The sequence below is a fragment of the Balaenoptera musculus genome, chromosome 14 (assembly GCF_009873245.2).
Source record: "Balaenoptera musculus isolate JJ_BM4_2016_0621 chromosome 14, mBalMus1.pri.v3, whole genome shotgun sequence".
In the NCBI taxonomy this organism is placed as follows: domain Eukaryota; kingdom Metazoa; phylum Chordata; class Mammalia; order Artiodactyla; family Balaenopteridae; genus Balaenoptera; species Balaenoptera musculus.
The window spans coordinates 16,042,779-16,060,441 of NC_045798.1; the positions used below are offsets into that span (position 1 = coordinate 16,042,779).

The 17,663-nt window shown below is 41.8% G+C and overlaps 1 protein-coding gene across 4 annotated transcripts; it reads left to right on the top strand.

Moving 5' to 3' along the window:
• The first annotated feature begins 10,887 nt into the window (after positions 1–10,887).
• Positions 10,888–17,354, top strand: RPL6 (ribosomal protein L6). Of its 4 annotated transcripts, none has more exons than XM_036823581.1 (7): positions 10,888–10,925; positions 11,876–12,100; positions 12,191–12,289; positions 14,147–14,290; positions 14,856–14,904; positions 15,922–16,106; positions 17,162–17,353. In XM_036823581.1, exons 2-7 carry the CDS (start codon positions 11,876–11,878, stop codon positions 17,312–17,314), a joined length of 855 nt encoding a protein of 284 aa, XP_036679476.1. In that variant the 5' UTR covers positions 10,888–10,925; the 3' UTR covers positions 17,315–17,353. The 4 variants fall into 4 exon arrangements, with proteins under 4 accessions (XP_036679476.1, XP_036679479.1, XP_036679478.1 ...); XM_036823584.1 differs by lacking the exon at positions 10,888–10,925 and adding an exon at positions 10,980–10,996 and having other exon boundaries at positions 17,162–17,354; XM_036823583.1 differs by lacking the exon at positions 10,888–10,925 and adding an exon at positions 11,003–11,019 and having other exon boundaries at positions 17,162–17,354.
• Positions 17,355–17,663: the final 309 nt, after the last annotated feature.

The following is a 17,663-nucleotide window of genomic DNA, read 5'->3' on the forward strand; positions in this document are numbered from 1 at the left end:
CTCGAACCCGCGTCCCCTGCATTAGCAGGCAGACTCTCAACCACTGCGCCACCAGGGAAGCCCCCATAGATGTAATTTTAAAGATTCTAGTATTCACTCTTTTTTTTTTTTTTTTAATTTTATTTATTTATTTATTTATTTATGGCTGTGTTGGGTCTTCGTTTCTGTGCGAGGGCTTTCTCTAGTTGTGGCAAGCGGGGGCCACTCTTCATCGCGGTGCGCGGGCCTCTCACTATTGCGGCCTCTCTTGTTGCGGAGCACAGGCTCCAGACACGCAGGCTCAGCAATTGTGGCTCACGGGCCTAGTTGCTCTGCGGCATGTGGGATCTTCCCAGACCAGGGCTCGAACCCATGTCCCCTGCATTGGCAGGCAGATTCTCAACCACTGCGCCACCAGGGAAGCCCCACTCTTTTTTTTTAAATAAATTTATTTATTTATTTTTGGCTGCACTGGGTCCTCGTTGCTGCGCACGCGCTTTTCTCTAGTTGCGGCGAGCGGGGACTACCCTTGTGGTGCGCAGGCTTCTCATTGCGGTGGCTTCTCTTGTTGTGGAGCACGGGCTTTAGGCGCACGGGCTTCAGTAGTTGTGGCACACGGGCGTAGTAGTTGTGGCTCACGGGCTCTAGAGCACAGGCTCAGTAGTTGTGGCACATGGGCTTAGTTGCTCCGCGGCATGTAGGGTCTTCCTGGACCAGAGCTCGAACCCGTGTCCCCTGCATTGGCAGGTGGATTCTTAACCACTGTGCCACCAGGGACGTCCAGTATTCACACTTTTAAAAAGTAAAAAGAAACAAGTGAAATTAATTTGAAAAATATGTTTATTTAACCCAATATATCAGAATAATATCATTCTACATATAACTAATAAATATTAAAAATTGAGTTATTTTACCTTCTTTTTTCTTGTTAAACCTTTGAAGTCCAGTGTGTATTTTACACTTACAGCCAATGTGTAAAATCTCAGTGTGAACTGGCTACATTTCCAGTTCTCAATAACCACATTCGGCCGATGCACCCATTCTGGACAGAACACCGAGATGTAACCCAGTCTTTTCCATAGCTACCTAATATTCCATAGTATGGATGTTCACTATTTAGTCAATTTCCATGCTAGTTGATATCCAAGTTATTTGCAGGGTGTTTTTGTTGTTGTTGTTGTTTTGGTTTTGGTTTTGGTTTTTTTTGATGGTGTTTGCATGAACTTCCTTATGAGAAAATTGAGTGAGGGAGTGAACCACTATGTTGACCTTAATATTAACATTTAGGGAGGAGGGTTCGTGGCAAGAATCACAGCTTGCAGGCCGCCCTGGGTGGTCTCGTCTTCCTGCAGCTTGTAGACCCTCAGGCTTAGGAGCTGTTTCAAGTACACAGCCTTGAGAGAGTAAGGTGTTCTTGAGGCCATCTGTACCAAATCCGTGACTGAACCCAGTGAAGATCTCTATATGAACATTTAAGATTCTGGCAGCACATGCGGAGACCTACTCTTTTAGCCACCGGCTGCTGGAGACAGCCTTGTAGACAAAGGGCTCCCAAGTCATCCTCTTATAGCTGAGCAGCTACTGTAGACCCTCATAATCTGACTTCAGAATGGAGACTGCCCCATTCACAGCCGTGCGGCTGACAGGGCCTTGGTGCTCCTGCTGGGGGTCAGGCCTGAGCCTCTGAGGTGGGAGAGCTGAGTTCAGGACACTGTACCACCAGAGACCTCCTGGTCCCATGTAATATCAAATGATGAAAGCTCTCCCAGAGATCTCTGTCTCAACGCTAAGACCCAGCTCCGTCCAATGGCCAGCAAGCTCCAGTGCTGGACACCCCCTACCAAAAAACTAGCAGGACAGGAACACGACCCCACCCATTAGCAGAGAGGCTGCCTAAAATCATAATAAGTTCACAGACACCCCAAAACACACCACCGGACGCGGCCCTGCCCACCAGAAAGACATGATCCAGCCCCACCCACCAGAACACAGGCACCAGTCCCCTCCACCAGGAAGCCTAAACAAGCCACTGAACCAACCTCACCCAATGGGAGCAGACACCACAAACAATGGGAACTATGAACCTACAGCCTGAGAAAAGGAGAACCCAAACACAGTAAGTTAAACAAAATGAGAAGACAGAGAAATATGCAGTAGATGAAGGAGCAAAATAAAAACCCACCAGACCAAACAAATGAAGAGGAAATAGGCAGTCTACTTGAAAAAGAATTCAAAGTAATGATAGTAAAGATGATCCAAAATTTTGGAAATAGAGTGGAGAAAATACAAAAAATGTTTAACCAGGACCTAGAAGAACTAAAGAGCAAACAAACAATGATGAACAACACAATACATGAAATTAAAAATGCTCTAGCTGGAATCAATAGCAGAATAACGGAGGCAGAAGAACGGATAAGTGACCTGGAAGATGAAATAGTGGAAATAACTACCACAGAGCAGAATAAAGAAAAAAAAAATGAAAAGAACTGAGGACAGTCTCAGAGACCTCTGGGACAACATTAAATGCACCAACATTCGAATTATAGGGGTCCCAGAAGAAGAGAAAAAGAAAGGGTCTGAGAAAATATTTGAAGAGATTAGACTTGAAAACTTCCCTAATATGGGAAAGGAAATAGTCAATCAATTCCACGAAGCACAGAGAGTCCCATAAAGGATAAATCCAAGGAGAAACATGCCATGATACATATTATTCAAACCATCAAAAATTAAATACAAGAAAAAATATTAAAAGCAGCAAGGGAAAAGCAATAAATAACATACAAGAGAACCCCATAAGGTTAACAGCTGATCTTTCAGCATAAACTCTGCAAGCCAGAAGGGAGTGGCAGGACATATTTAAAGTGATGAAAGGGAAAAACCTACAACCAAGATTACTCTACCCAGCAAGGATCTCATTCAGATTCGAGGGAGAAATTAAAGCCTTTACAGACAAACAAAAGTTAAGAGAATTCAGCAACAACAAACCAGCTTTACAACAAATGCTAAAGGAACTTCTCTCATCAGGAAGCACAAGAGAAGGAAAAGACCTACAACAACAAACCCAAAACAATTAAGAAAATGGTAATAGGAACATACATATCAATAATTACCTTAAATGAAAATGTATTAAATGCTCCAATCAGAAGACATAGACTGGCTGAATGGATACAAAAACAAGACCCGTATATATGCTGTCTACAAGAGACCCACTTCAGACCTAGGGACACATACAGACTGAAAGTGACCGGAGGAAAAAGATATTCCATGCAAATGGAAATCAAAAGAAAGCTGGAGTAGCAAATCCCATATCAGACAAAATAGACTTTAAAATAAAGACTATTACAAGAGACAAAGAAGGACACTACAGAATGATGAAGGAATCAATCCAAGAAGAAGATATAACAATTGTAAATACTTATGCACCCAACATAGGAGCACTTCAATACATAAGGCAAATGCTAACAGCCATAAAAGGGGAAATTGACAGTAACACAATAATAGTAGGGGACTTTAACACCCCACTTGCACCAATGGACAGATCATCCAAAATGAAAATAAATAAGGAAACACAAGCTTTAAATGACACATTAAACAAGATGGACTTAATTGAAATTTATAGGACATTCCATCCAAAAACAACAGAATACACCATCTTCCCAAGTACTCATGGAACATTCTCCGGGATAGATCATATCTTGGGTCACAAATCAAGCCTTGGTAAATTTAAGAAAATTGAAATCGTATCAAGTATCTTTTCTGACCACAACGCTATGAGACTAGATATCAATTACCAGAAAAAAACTGTAAAAAATACAAACACATGGAGGCTAAACAATATGCTATTAAATAACCAAGAGATTACTGAAGAAATCATAGAGGAAATCAAAAAATACCTAGAAACAAATGACAATGAAAACACGATGACCCAAAACCTACGGGATGCAGCAAAAGCAGCTCTAAGAGGGAACTTTATAGCAATACAAGCCTACCTAAAGAAACAAGAAAAATCTCAAATAAACAATCTAACCTTACACCTAAAGCGATTAGAGAAAGAAGAACAAAAGAACCCCAAAGTTAGCAGAAGGAAAGAAATCATAAAGATCAGATCAGAAATAAATGAAAAAGAAATGAAGGAAACAGTAGCAAAGATCAAAAAAACTAAAAGCTGGTTCTTTGAGAAGATAAACAAAATTGATAAACCATTAGCCAGACTCACGAAGAAAAAAAGGGAGAAGACTCAAATCAGCAGAATTAGAAATGAAAAAGAAGTAACAACTGACACTGCAGAAATACTAAGGTCCATGAAAGATTACTGCAAGCTACTCTATGCCAATAAAATGGACAACGTGGAAGAAATGGACAAATTCTTAGAAAAACACAACCTTCAGAGACTGAACCAGGAAGAAACAGAAAATATAAACAGACCAATCACAAGCACTAAAATTAGAACTGTGATTAAAAATCTTCCAACAGGGCTTCCCTGGTGGCGCAGTGGTTAAGAATCCGGCTGCCAATGCAGGGGACATGGGTTCGAGCCCTGGTCTGGGAAGATCCCACATGCTGTGGAGCAACTAAGCCCGTGTGCCACAACTACTGAGGTTGCACTCTAGAGCCTGTGAGCCACAACTACTGAGCCCACGTGCCACAACTACTGAAGCCCGCGCGCCTAGAGCCCGCGCTCCACAAGAGAAGCCAATGAAATGAGAAGCCCGCGCACTGAAACGAAGAGTAACACCCGCCCACTGCAACTAGAGAAAGCCCGCACACAGCAACGAAGACCCAATGCAGCCAAAAATAAATTAATTAAATAAATAAATTAAAAAAAAAATCTTCCAACAAACAAAAGTCCAGGACCAGATGGCTTCACAGGCGAATTCTATCAAACATTTAGAGAAGTGCTAACACTTATCCTTCTCAAACTCTTCCAAAATATAGCAGAGGGAGTAACACTCCTAAACTCACTCTATCAGGCCGCCATCACCCTGATACCAAAACCAGACAAAGATGTCACACACACAAAAAAACTACAGGGCAATATCACTGATGAACATAGATGCAAAAATCCTCAACAAAATACTAGCAAACAGAATCCAATAGCACATTAAAAGGACCATACACCATGATGAAGGGGAGTTTATCCCAGGAATGCAATGATTCAGTCAATGTGATATACCATATTAACAAGTTGAAGGATAAAAACCATATGATAATCTCAATAGATGCAGAAAAAACTTTCTACAAAATTCAACACCCATTTATGATAAAAAACCTCAAAAAAAAAAAATAAAAAAAATAAAAAAAATAAAAAAACCTCCAGAAAGCAGGCATAGAGGGAACCTACCTGAACATAATAAAGGCTATATATGACAAACCCACCGCCAACATCGTTCTCAATGGTGAAAAACTGAAACCATTTCCTCTAAGATCAGGAACAAGACAAGGTTGCCCACTATCACCACTATTATTCGACATAGTTTTGGAAGTTTTAGCCACAGCAATCAGAGAAGAAAAAGAAAGAAAAGGAATCCAAATCGGAAAGAAGAAGTAAAGCTGTCACTGTTTGCAGATGACATGATACTATATGTAGAGAATCCTAAAGATGCTACCAGAAAACTACTAGAGAGAATGAATTTGGTAAAGTAGCAGGATACAAAATTAATGCACAGAAATCTCTTGCATTCCTATAAACTAAAGATGAAAAATCTGAAAGAGAAATTAAGGAAACACTCTTCTTTACCACTGCAACTAAAGGAATAAAATACGTATGAATAAACCTGCCTAAGGAGACAAAAGACCTGTATGCAGAAAACTATAAGACACTGATGAAAGAAATTAAAGAAGACACAAAGAGATGGAGAGATATACCACATTCTTGGATTGGAAGAATCAATATTGTGAAAATACTATACTACCCAAAGTGATCTACAGATTCAATGCAATCCTTATCAAACTACCAATGGTATTTTTCACAGAACTAGAACAATTTGTATGGAAACACAAAAGTCCCCGAATAGCCAAAGCAATCTTGAGAAAGAAAAACGGAGCTGGAGGAATCAGGCTCCCTGACTTCAGGCTATACTACAAAGCTACAGTAATCAAGACAATATGGTACTGGCACAAAAACAGAAACATAGATCAATGGAACAAGATAGAAAGCCCAAAGATAAACCCACGCACATATGGTCACCTTATTTTTGATAAAGGAGGCAAGAATATACAATGGAGAAAAGACAGCCTCTTCAATAAGTGGTGCTGACAAAACTGGACAGCTACATGTAAAAGAATGAAATTAGAACACTCCCTAACACCATACACAAAAATAAACTCAAAATGGATTAAAGACCTAAATGTAAGGCCAGACACTATCAAACATGTCATGTCATAGGTAGAACACCCTATGACATAAATCACAGGAAGATCCTTTTTGACTCACCTCCTAGAGAAATGGAAATAAAAACAAAAATAAACAAATGGGACCTAATGAAACTTCAAAGCTTTTGCCCAGCAAAGGAAACCATAAACAAGACTAAAAGACAACCCTCAGAATGGGAGAAAATATTTGCAAATGAAGCAACTGACAAAGGATTAATCTCCAAAATATATAAGCAGCTTATGCAGCTCCATATCAAAAAAACAAACAACCCAATCCAAAAGTGGGCAGAGACCTAAACAGACATTTCTTCAAAGAAGACATACAGATTGCCAACAAACACATGAAAGAATGCTCAACATCACTGATCATTAGAGAAACGCAAATCAAAACTACAATGAGGTATCACCTCACATGGTCAGAATGGCCATCATCAAAAAACCTACAAACTATAAATGCTGGAGAGGGTGTGGAGAAAAGGGAACCCTCTTGCACTGTTGGTGGGAATGTAAACTGATACAGCCACTATGGAGAACAGTATGGAGGTTCCTTAAAAAGCTAAAAATAGAACTACCGTATGACCCAGCAATCCCACTACTGGGCATATACCCTGAGAAAACCATAATTCAAAAAGAGTCATGTGGGGCTTCCCTGGTGGCGCAGTGGTTGAGAATCCGCCTGCCAATGCAGGGGACACGGGTTCGAGCCCTGGTCCGGGAAGATCCCACATGCCGTGGAGCAACTAAGCCCATGCGCCACAGCTACTGAGCCTGTGCTCTAGAGCCCGCAAGCCACAACTACTGAGCCTGCGAGCCACAACTACTGAAGCCCGCGTGCCTAGAGCCCGTGCTCTGCAACAAGAGAGGCCACCGCCATGAGAAGCCCGCGCACCACAACGAAGAGTAGCCCCCGCTCGCCGCAACAAGAGAAAGCCCACGCGCAGCAGCGAAGACCCAGCAACAAAGACCCAACGCAGCCAAAAATAAAATACTAAATAAAATAAATAAATTTATTTAAAAAAAAAAAAAAAAAAAAAAAAGAGTCATGTACCACAATATTCATTGTAGCACTATTTACAGTAGCCAGGACATGGAGGCAACCTAAGTGTCCATCGACAGATGAATGGATAAAGAAGATGTGGCACGTATATACAATGGAATATTACTCAGCCATAAAAAGAAACGAAATTGAGTTATTTGTAGTGAGGTGGATGGACCTAGAGTCTGTCATACAGAGTGAAGTAAGTCAGAAAGAGAAAAACAAATACTGTATGCTAACACATATACATGGAATCTAAAAAAAAAAATGGTTCTGATGAACCTAGGGGCAGGACAGGAATAAAGACGCAGACATAGAGAATGGACTTGAGGACACGGGGAGGGGGAAGGGTAAACTGGGACGAAGTGAGAGTAGCATTGACGTGTATACACTACTAAATGTAAAATAGATAGCTAGTGGGAAGCAGCCGCATAGCACAGGGAGATCAGCTCGGTGCTTTGTGACCACCTAGAGGGGTGGGATAGGGAGGGTGGGAGGCAGACTCAAGAGGGAAGGGATATGGGGATATATGTATACATATAACTGATTCACTTTGTTATACAGCAGAAACTAACACAACATTGTAAAGCAATTATACTCCAATAAAGATGTTAGAAAAATAATGCAATAAATGTAATATTTCACTTTCACATTTTTCAATAAAAATGACTGTAGTTTCTTCAAATAAATTTAGGGAGTTATTAATATTGTCAATATCATCTCCATTTTACAAATAAGAAAAGTCACGTGCAGAGATTTATCACAAGATCAGATAGCAAGTGATCCCCGGCTAGAAGGATAATACCCTTTCTGCAGCACAACTGCTTACCTGTTTTCTGTCTTTCTGTAGCACAAAGAGATACGATTCAATGTAAATGTATGTGTGACCTCGGCTAAGTCATTTATTGTAATCAAGCCTCAGTTTTTTCATCTTAAAGTCCTACCTCATAGGGTAGATGTGTTAAGGCTTAAAATGATTTAGTGTCTGCAAAAATGTTTACTTTGTAATTAATAAACCACCGAACAAATTTATGAGCACTTTATAGAGGCAAAACCTGGTGCTTAATCATACCGTTTATAACAGAGTGATGATATTTTTCCCAACTAACAAATGCTAAATTTTGCAATACCGCAAAAATACACAAGAGGGTGTTCATTATGTTTTGATTTCAATGGCAAGTCATTTAACAAACATTTTGGGGCACTGACTATGTGAAAGTCTCTGAGATTGTCAGAATTTTTGAGGGGCTCAAGTAAACAATTCTGCACTTTATTCACTGTGAAACGTTTTCTGAAGTCGCAGTTTCTAAGAGGTGCTTTGTTCAGGAAGCTGGACAAATAAAGGTGCTGACATTCCCATTTCAGAAAAGAGCAGTGCCTAAGCTTTTCCTTGAGAATATTACATGCCTGGACAGTGAATAATCCTAAATGGGTATGAAACGGAGCAGGACCCTATGGTCCTTGCCCCCTTATCCTCAGCCTGCCTTTTGTCTGTGGAAAAACTTTAGACAAAGAATAAGTTTAATCAGAGAAGTGAGAAAATGCAGAAGCAAAGAAAATCAGTCAAACAGGACAGAACAATAATAGTCCGTAAGCAAAGTCAAGGACCTTTAGTTCCTTCTCAAAGACTACAGATAATATTCTGAGCCATATCCTGTGAGCTGTCTTATAGATACTAAAACCCCACCAGGTGGAAGAAGTTAACTACATGATAACCAGACTGTAGCCATGACATAAGCTGCCATGATTCCGAGAATTGGCCTCAAGAAAATGGGAACAAACCAACCCTGGAACTGAGAATTATGTGTACTTAAAACAATCAAGATGACACTGTTCAGACCACCGAAAACCCATTTCAAGATGACTGTCAGAGCTGATTGTGCTGTTTCTATATGTAGCCCCCTCCCTCAGCCTACAAAAACTCTTGCCCTTGATTGTCAGGGGTGGGTGGGGGGGAAGTCGGCCCTTTGGATAGGAGTTCCCCCCTCCCCATCCCCCTGTCCTGTTGTCGGCATCCAAAATAAAGCAAGCTTTCCTTTTCACTAACCTTGCCTCTTTAATGGCTTTTGAGTGGCGAGCAGCTGGACCCACTTTTGGTTACACATGTTTCAGCAAACGTGGCAATTCTGCCTTTACTGTAGTCTGAAGGATCCCACTGAAATCTCTGAGGCTTTCAGAAGCATCTGATCACTGTGTTTGTATCCTCAGTCAACCAGAACCAGAAAAAGGCTACATGATTCCAAGGGATACAGCCAGGAAGCGATGGTTTGGATACATCAAGGTGAAAAGCTCTAGCCACCAGCAACAAGCAATGGAAGAGAATGGAAAATTCAAGCCAAAAGATGTCACATTGTGTACATGTTACCTTACGGGGTTCGATGCAATTAAAAAACAAACAAACAAAAACTATAAGATATACTGTGCTGTTTGTTTTGCAAAAGACAATAACTATTCTTATTTTTAATTCTAATATGAGCAAAGAACTCTCTTATTCACCTTCATTAGTCAGCTCTTTAATCTTTACAGACTATTGATTAAGAGTGCACTCTTTGGAATCAGATCCATGCTGTGGGCAAATTACTGCACCTCTTTTGAGTCCCAGTTTCCTCATAATGGTATCCTCTATAGAATTTTTGGAATTTTTGGAATTTATTTTTTAAATAAAATAAAGCAAGGCTCATAGAACAGTTCTAAGTACATAGCACATAGCATACAGCATTGCTCTTATTTATCCCTGGTGTATAATATTAGCAGAATATTTGGCACATAGTAAGATCCCACAGGGCCCTGCTCCATTACATTATCCACAACCATGATGTAGATGGTGATGCTGGTGGTGGTGACAACAAGAACTAACATTTAGCCGTTACCATGCATCAAATACCATTCTTAGTGATTTTATGTACATTAACTTATTTAATCTTCCCAAAAACCCTGTGAGGTAGATACGGTTATCTCCATTTTAGAAATGAAGAAACAGAGTACAAAGTGGCCAGAAATGCTTGTAGAGGAAATGAACAACCATGCTATTTGATGCCTCCATGCCTCTTGCATTTACTGTTCCAATTGCCACTTTCATCTGCCAAATTTGTATCTATTCTTCCAAATCCAACACAAAAACAAACTCTTCTGCAAAACTTTCCTAAATCTCCCAGAAGAAATAACTTACAATTATTAATTTACCTGTTTGCTTTTCCCTTGAATGTGTGTTCTTCAGAACAGGAATATATTTTATTCATTTTAAATTCTAGCTTTTTTCCTACTGTATAGCACAGGTAAGCAAATATAAAAAGTTTCAACTTTATGCCGGTTCCCAAAAGTACTTTGAGAATTCTATTGGTCTATAAAATGAAGCATTTTCAGAAAAAAGTTCTCCGCTTTCGCCTCCTATTGAGAAAATTAGTTCTGAATACAGTACGAACGAGGAAAAACTACACTTACCATGATGCCCCTGACCCGGAAGGAAGTGAGACGACACCTCCCGTGATTGCTTATAGACCGGAAGCTGGGGCGTTAGTTCTTTTTCCCATCTTGCAAGGTAAGAATGGCGTGGCCTCTCCGCAAGACTCGATTTCAGGATCCCAATCCTTCGCCATCCTAACCAGGAGGGTATCAAGTCGACAACTGCAGGGGTCGGACACGCGCAGGGCCATTTGGGAGGCCTCCCAGACGCTTCATTTCTCTTGCTTGGGTTTACGGTGGGGCACGAAGAGGGTGCTTTAGGGCATGAACAGTGTGAGGTGGAATGCTGCAGAGGCTCCGGGGCTCCGGTTGCCCGCCACCCTCCTGGGCCGGGGAAACAGGGCCCCTCCAGGGATCCGTAGGGGTCCAGTGGGGCAGCAGGGACAAGGGCGGCGGCGCGCGCTTTGAATCCCGGACCTGGGTTCCAAAAGACGACGCCGAGCTTGTCTCCGCCACGTTGTGGATTTGAGGCTGAGGACAAATGCAACTTTTCCCGTCTCCCCACGTCCGCGGCCGGAAGTCGCCTCCTGGGCTTTGCGCTTTTTTCAGTTTGGCCTGAGTTTGGGCCATTTGTGTGTGTGTGTCTTCGCCTCCTAAACGGAATTTCTTGAGTGAGACAGTCTGATAAGAGCAAAAGTCCTGAAAGCAAACGGTTTCAAGTTCCAGCCTCGCTGCCTCCTGGCTGTGGAGATTGTTAAAGCTAAGTCTAGGATTTCTAATTCGTAAAACAGAAATAATGGAATAGGGACTTTTGACCTCTAAATATATGTAGCAAACAAATAATGGTAGTGAGATATATTCAAATCGTCAAGAAGGTTATACTGTATTGGGGAGACAACCCAAAAGTGAACCATTTATGGATGTTGTTGCAGATGTGTGACGATTTGGAGGAAGGCCTATATCTTATAGTGGGAGGGATGTAAAGGATGGAGAGGGAGGATGGGGACTTGTAGTCTGGGAGGCCTGTCGATGTATAGCTATGAGATAATTGGTGAAATGCCTTTTTAAAAATATATGTATTGGTAGATGGCGGGTGAAAAGGCTGAGAAGCCAGATACTAAGGAGAAAAAACCTGAAGCCAAGAAGGCTGATGCTGGTGGCAAGGCTAAAAAGGTGAAGCAGGTTAAGAAGGGGAAGCCCCACTGCAGCCGAAACCCCGTCCTGGTCAGAGGAATTGGCAGATATTCCCGATCGGCTATGTATTCCAGGAAGGCCTTGTACAAGAGGAAGTATTCAGCAGCTAAATCCAAGGTAAGGGATGAGGGGAAGCCCTGAGCGTTATGTCTGAACATTAAAATGTTTGTCTGCCTTTGACTTTTTGACGCATTTGTGTCCTGCTAGGTTGAAAAGAAAAAGAAGGTGAAGGTTCTTGCTACTGTCACAAAACCAGTTGGTGGTGACAAGAATGGTGGTACCCGGGTGGTTAAACTTCGCAAAATGGTAAGATTTGGAGGAGATTGTAATTTGGGTGTTGAAGCTTGAATCCTGTGAGGATTTTTTTTTTTTCCCCCTGGCTGCGTTCGGTCTTGGTTGCTGCGCTCAGACTTTCTCTAGTTGCGGCGAGTGGGGGCTGCTCCTCTTTGTGGTGCATGGGCTTCTCATTGCGGTGGCTTCTCTTGTTGCAGAGCACGGGCTCTAGGTGCGTGGGCTTCAGCAGTTGTGGCTCGCAGGCTCTAGAGCGCAGGCTCAGTAGTTGAGGCACACGGGCTTAGTTGCTTCTCCGCATGTGGGATCTTCCCAGACCAGGGCTCGAACCCGTGTCCCCTGCATTGGCAGGCAGATTCTTAACCACTGTGCCACCAGGGAAGCCCTCCTGTGAGGATTTTTGTGTGTGTGCTCAGGTTTTAGAAGTGTATGTTTACCAGAGGATTATTAATGGAGGATAGTTCTGGGTTTGCAACTTGGCTTTATTATTTACTGTTCTTAAGTAGAGTTACTTTTCTGTGCTTTTGTTTCTTGTAAAATGGGGAAAAAGTTTTGACTCACAGGGTTTTTGTGAGACTTACCATGCATAGAGCCTAGGATGCGACCAGGCCTGTAGAACATTTGTCCACTAGAGTGGGTGTTTCTTGGCCCCTCTTTACCATGCACAAGACCCAGCGTTTTCTCTGTGAAAAATAAAGGTTTGCTCTGTGATTTCCATTATGGGACTGTTCCAGATGTATTACACTCTTCACAGTTGAATATTACTGCACCAGAGGGAAAATGGCGCTTTGATTCCTTCTTGTTACGGGTTTTGTGAGCTGATTCTTCTATTAGGTATTAATGTTTGTGGTAAAAGCAAGACCGTCCACTAAAATGATACAGTTAGAAATAGATTATCATGAGTTACTTGTCATAAGCGAAAGAATCTTTGTGTGGGGTCTTTTTTTAAATTTTATTTATTTATATTTGGCAGCATTGGGTCTTCGTTGCTGCATGCGGGCTTTCTCTAGTTGCGGCGAGCAGGGGCTACTCTTAGTTGCGGTGCGCGGGCTTCTCATTGCGGGGGCTTCTCTGTGGAGCACAGGCTCGAGGCGCGGGGCCTTCAGTAGTTGTAGCATGTAGGCTCAGTAGTTGTGGCTTGCGGGCTCTAGAGCGCAGGCTCAGTAGTTGTGGCGCACGGGCCTAGTTGCTCCGCGGCATGTGGGATCTTCCTGGACCAGGGCTCGAACCCGTGTCCCCTGCATTGGCAGGCGGATTCTTAACCACTGCGCCACCAGGGAAGTCCTGTGTGGGGTCTTATTTTTACAATAAATGAACTGGCAGTCTTGCTCTAAACTAATGTGTATGGTTTTATACAATTTATTCTTTGTGGTTAAGATGGAAGTGATGCATGTTAATGTGAAGCATATGAACACACTTAATTTGAGTTGGAAAACAAGCCATGCCTTTTTCATAACATACAGAATTGTGTCAGGCGTGTGTTTCTGGAGAAGTAGGGACCCCAGAGGGTCAGGGACCCCAGAAAAGCTTAAGAATCACTGCTACACAACAGTGTATAAAGATAGCTTGCCATGTAATCTTTAAAGTTTGGTTTATTCCAAATTTATAAAGGTAACTTGCTTGATGCTTTCCCTCTTTGCTTGGACACAGCTCCTTCAGTTAAATGGATTCCACCCTATGTTTTGCATGTAAAGCTATTGAAGCAGCGTTGGCCTTTTCTACCTTTAAAATCTTAGAAGTGAAAATGCAATAGTGTGAATAAAGTGTTTCAAGTAACTACAAGATTGTAGTGAAGGTTTCACTGACCTCACAACCAGCTCTACTGACTTGATTAGATTATTTAAATAAGTTGGACCTATGGCCTCTCTCCAGCCTAGGTATTATCCTACTGAAGATGTGCCTCGAAAGCTGTTGAGTCACGGCAAAAAACCCTTCAGTAAGCATGTGAGAAAACTGCGCGCTAGCATCACTCCGGGGACCATTCTCATTATCCTCACTGGGCGCCACAGAGGCAAGGTGAGCAGAGCATGACACTTGAGATACCTGGAGTACTTGATCCTAATAAGTTTGCGCTCTGGATAGGATTTGTTTACCTGTGTTAACTGCAGTTAGTAGCAAGAGGTTCTGTGGGAGAGGTGAGAGTGACCCATAACAAAACCAACAACCCAGTCACTATCATAACGTGTTTAGTCAATAATAGACAATAACTTATTACCATTTCCTGTCATTGGTAATACTACTTGTTACAAGTGATTCAGATGTCCCTGTACCCAAAAATGTTTATGTATTTGAGTTAACGTCTTAGGATGGATTTGCAGGGATAGAATTACTGAGTTAAAGGGTATTAGTTTTTTTTAATGTTAAAAGTAGTGGCTGCTCATTAAAAATCAAGCATACAAAAGTACTGCTCGTATCCTAGAGGCACCCCTGTTATTAGTTTGGTAAGTTACTTCCAGAACTGCTGCACGCATACATATGTAGAAATTTCCTTTTTTACCAAATTTAGGAAACTGTGATTTGATTAATTCAGAAGTCAGTTTCTAATTTGTGGAACCATCTAACATTTCTTTTTAATCTACAGAGGGTCATTTTCCTGAAGCAGCTGAGCAGTGGCTTGCTACTTGTGACTGGTAAGAAGATCCTTGGATTTAATACACTCTGAAATTTGCAGGTCTCCCCACCTTCAGTTTTACTGAGAAATAATTTATATGCATCACTCTTGCGAGTTTAAGGTGTACAACATGATGGTTTGGTTTATACATATTGTGAAATAATTACCGCAATAGGTTCAATACCCATCTTCGCATTTAGATAAAAGAAAAAACTTTTTTCCTTGTGATGAAAACTTAGGATTTACTCTTTTGAAGGTTATGTTTTTATTTTAAAAAAATTTTTTTTTAATATTTATTTTGGCTGTGCCTGGTCTTTGTTGTGGCATGTGGGATCTTCATTGTGGCATGCGGGATCAGTTGTGGCATGCTTGTGGGATCTAGTTCCCTGACCAGGGAATGAACCTGGGCCTCTTGCATTAGGAGCGCAGAGTCTTACCCACTGGACCACCAGGGAAGTCCTGAAGCATTAGTTTTTAAATGCTTGAAGTATACACTTTGCTCCCACCTAAATAGAAGTTTCAGTGTCATGAGATTCTTTGCCCGATTTCATTGCCTTATGTACACGGGAGTTCTGAAGAAGCAGGTATTTAAAGTTTGCATGGCAACATATCACCAGCTATAAATGCCACCTAAAATGCAGAATGGTTGGCTACTAACTCCAAAGAATGCATCCTTCATAAGACTTGTAATTGGTCTGCCACTTGGCACCAGGATGGAGTTCCTGGATAGGGGAAAAGTGAACTGTTTACTCCAAAAAACAGTGCTCAGTTTAAATTTGTCCTCAAGGACCAGTGATTTTTGACCAACCTCTATAAGCGACTATGCTCTCTCCTGATCTGGGTAACTTTAAAATTTGAGGGTTGGGGGAACCTTGGACAAACAGATCTTGAAAAAAGCCTTGATGCTGACAGTAGAAAGCAGTTTGGAATTTCTTTGGATCCAGAGAAAAGTTAGAACTTCACCAGGTTTCTTCAAATCCAGTCAGTTCTTGAATCTTTGCATCCCCTTTCCCCTCACTATATTTTCCCCCCTTAGGGCCTCTGTCCCTCAATCGAGTTCCTCTGCGGAGAACACACCAGAAATTTGTCATTGCCACTTCCACCAAAATTGATATCAGTGGTGTGAAAATCCCAGAACATCTCACTGATGCTTATTTCAAGAAGAAGAAACTGCGTAAGCCCAGGCACCAGGAAGGTGAGATCTTCGACACAGAGAGAGAGGTAAGCTATTTCAGTCTTTGCCTCTAATAGCTCTGGCTCTCCTACTTGGGAGTGAAAATAAACAAGGTTAAGAATTGTTGGGAAAAGAAAAGCTGTAAATAATGAGGACTATCTGGGAAATATTTTTCCAGATTCTGCTAAATTCAGTAGTTCTTAATGGCAGCTAGGAGCTCAACTCAGAATCCTGAGGTTTTAGTGAAACTCCATGACCTACTGTTCTGTTGGGAATTTACAATCATTTATCCTTTGGGTATTAAAGTAGACAAAAGGATAAGAGTTGCTATTTTTAGTATTTTTTTAATATATTTATTTTAATTTTGGCTGCATCAGGTCTTCATTGCTGTACGTGGGCTTTTCTCTGGTTGTGCCGAGTGGGGGTTACTCTTTGTTGTGGTGCGTGGGATTCTCATTGTGGTGTCTTCACTTGTTGCCGAGCATGGGCTCTGGAGCGCAGGCTCAGTACTTGTGGCGCATGGCCTTAGTTGCTCCACAGCCTGTGGGATCTTGCCTGACCAGGGCTCGAATCCATGTCCCCTGCATTGGCAGGTGGATTCTTAACCACTGCGCCACCAGGGAAGCCCAAGAGTTGCTATTATTATATTAAAAATAGGTTGTATTTCACAGCCCTCCAAGGAGAGGATTATCAAAATTGACTTCTAGGGACTTTCCTTGTGGCGCAGTGGTTAAGAATCCACCTGCCAATGCAAGGGACACGGATTCTAGCCCTGGTCCGGGAAGATCCCACATGCCACGGAGCAACTAAGCCCGTGTTCCGCAACAAGAGAAGCCACCACAATGAAGAGTAGCTCCCGCACCACAATGAAGAGTAGCCCCCGCAGCACAATGAAGAGTAGCCCCCGCTCGCCACAACTAGAGAAGGCCTGTGCGCAGCAACGAAGACCTAACACAACTAGAAATAAAAATAAATTAATTAATTTTTAAAAATTGCCTTCTAAATATTCCTGGGATTGAATACTTGTGACGTAGGATTTCTTAGTTAATGTGGAGTTTGGTACTTGTGCCCCTTTTTTTTTATGATTTTTCTTTTTGTTTAGAAATACGAGATTACAGAGCAGCGGAAGGTTGATCAGAAAGCTGTGGACTCACAAATTCTGCGAAGAATCAAAGCTGTTCCTCAGCTCCAGGGCTACCTCCGCTCTGTGTTTGCTCTTACAAACGGAATTTATCCTCACAAAGTAGTGTTCTAAACTTCTTACAAAGAACCTAATTAAATAATTCCAGTCGATTTCCTTTGTGTCTTTTTTCTTTTTCTTTTTTTTAAATCTGCCTGGAGGTGTGGTATGACTCAGCCAACTTGATGGGATGTTAGCCTCTACTAAGAGGAGTGGGACTGGAGGGGAGTGCTGTCAGCTGCAGTGGAATCCCCTCTTTGGATCAACATTCTTAGCTTCCTAAGTGTCTTCTCAGCTTTTTCACCCGGCACCTACCGATACAAAGCAGTGGCATTTCCCCAGCCATCACTGAACAGGTCAGTACTAACTGTACATGGATAAGAAACAACTGGGGGCTCTCAGGCCACAAACTTTCCTCCCTTTC

What these genes read in the sequence shown, in the direction of transcription:
- RPL6 (XM_036823581.1), top strand. Translation starts at nt 11,876, where the DNA reads ATGGCGGGTGAAAAGGCTGAGAAGCCAGATACTAAGGAGAAAAAACCT. An exon ending in ATTCAGCAGCTAAATCCAAG is followed by an intron (nt 12,101 to 12,190) that starts GTAAGGGATGAG and finishes GTGTCCTGCTAG; the next exon opens with GTTGAAAAGAAAAAGAAGGT. An exon ending in CTGGGCGCCACAGAGGCAAG is followed by an intron (nt 14,291 to 14,855) that starts GTGAGCAGAGCA and finishes TTTAATCTACAG; the next exon opens with AGGGTCATTTTCCTGAAGCA.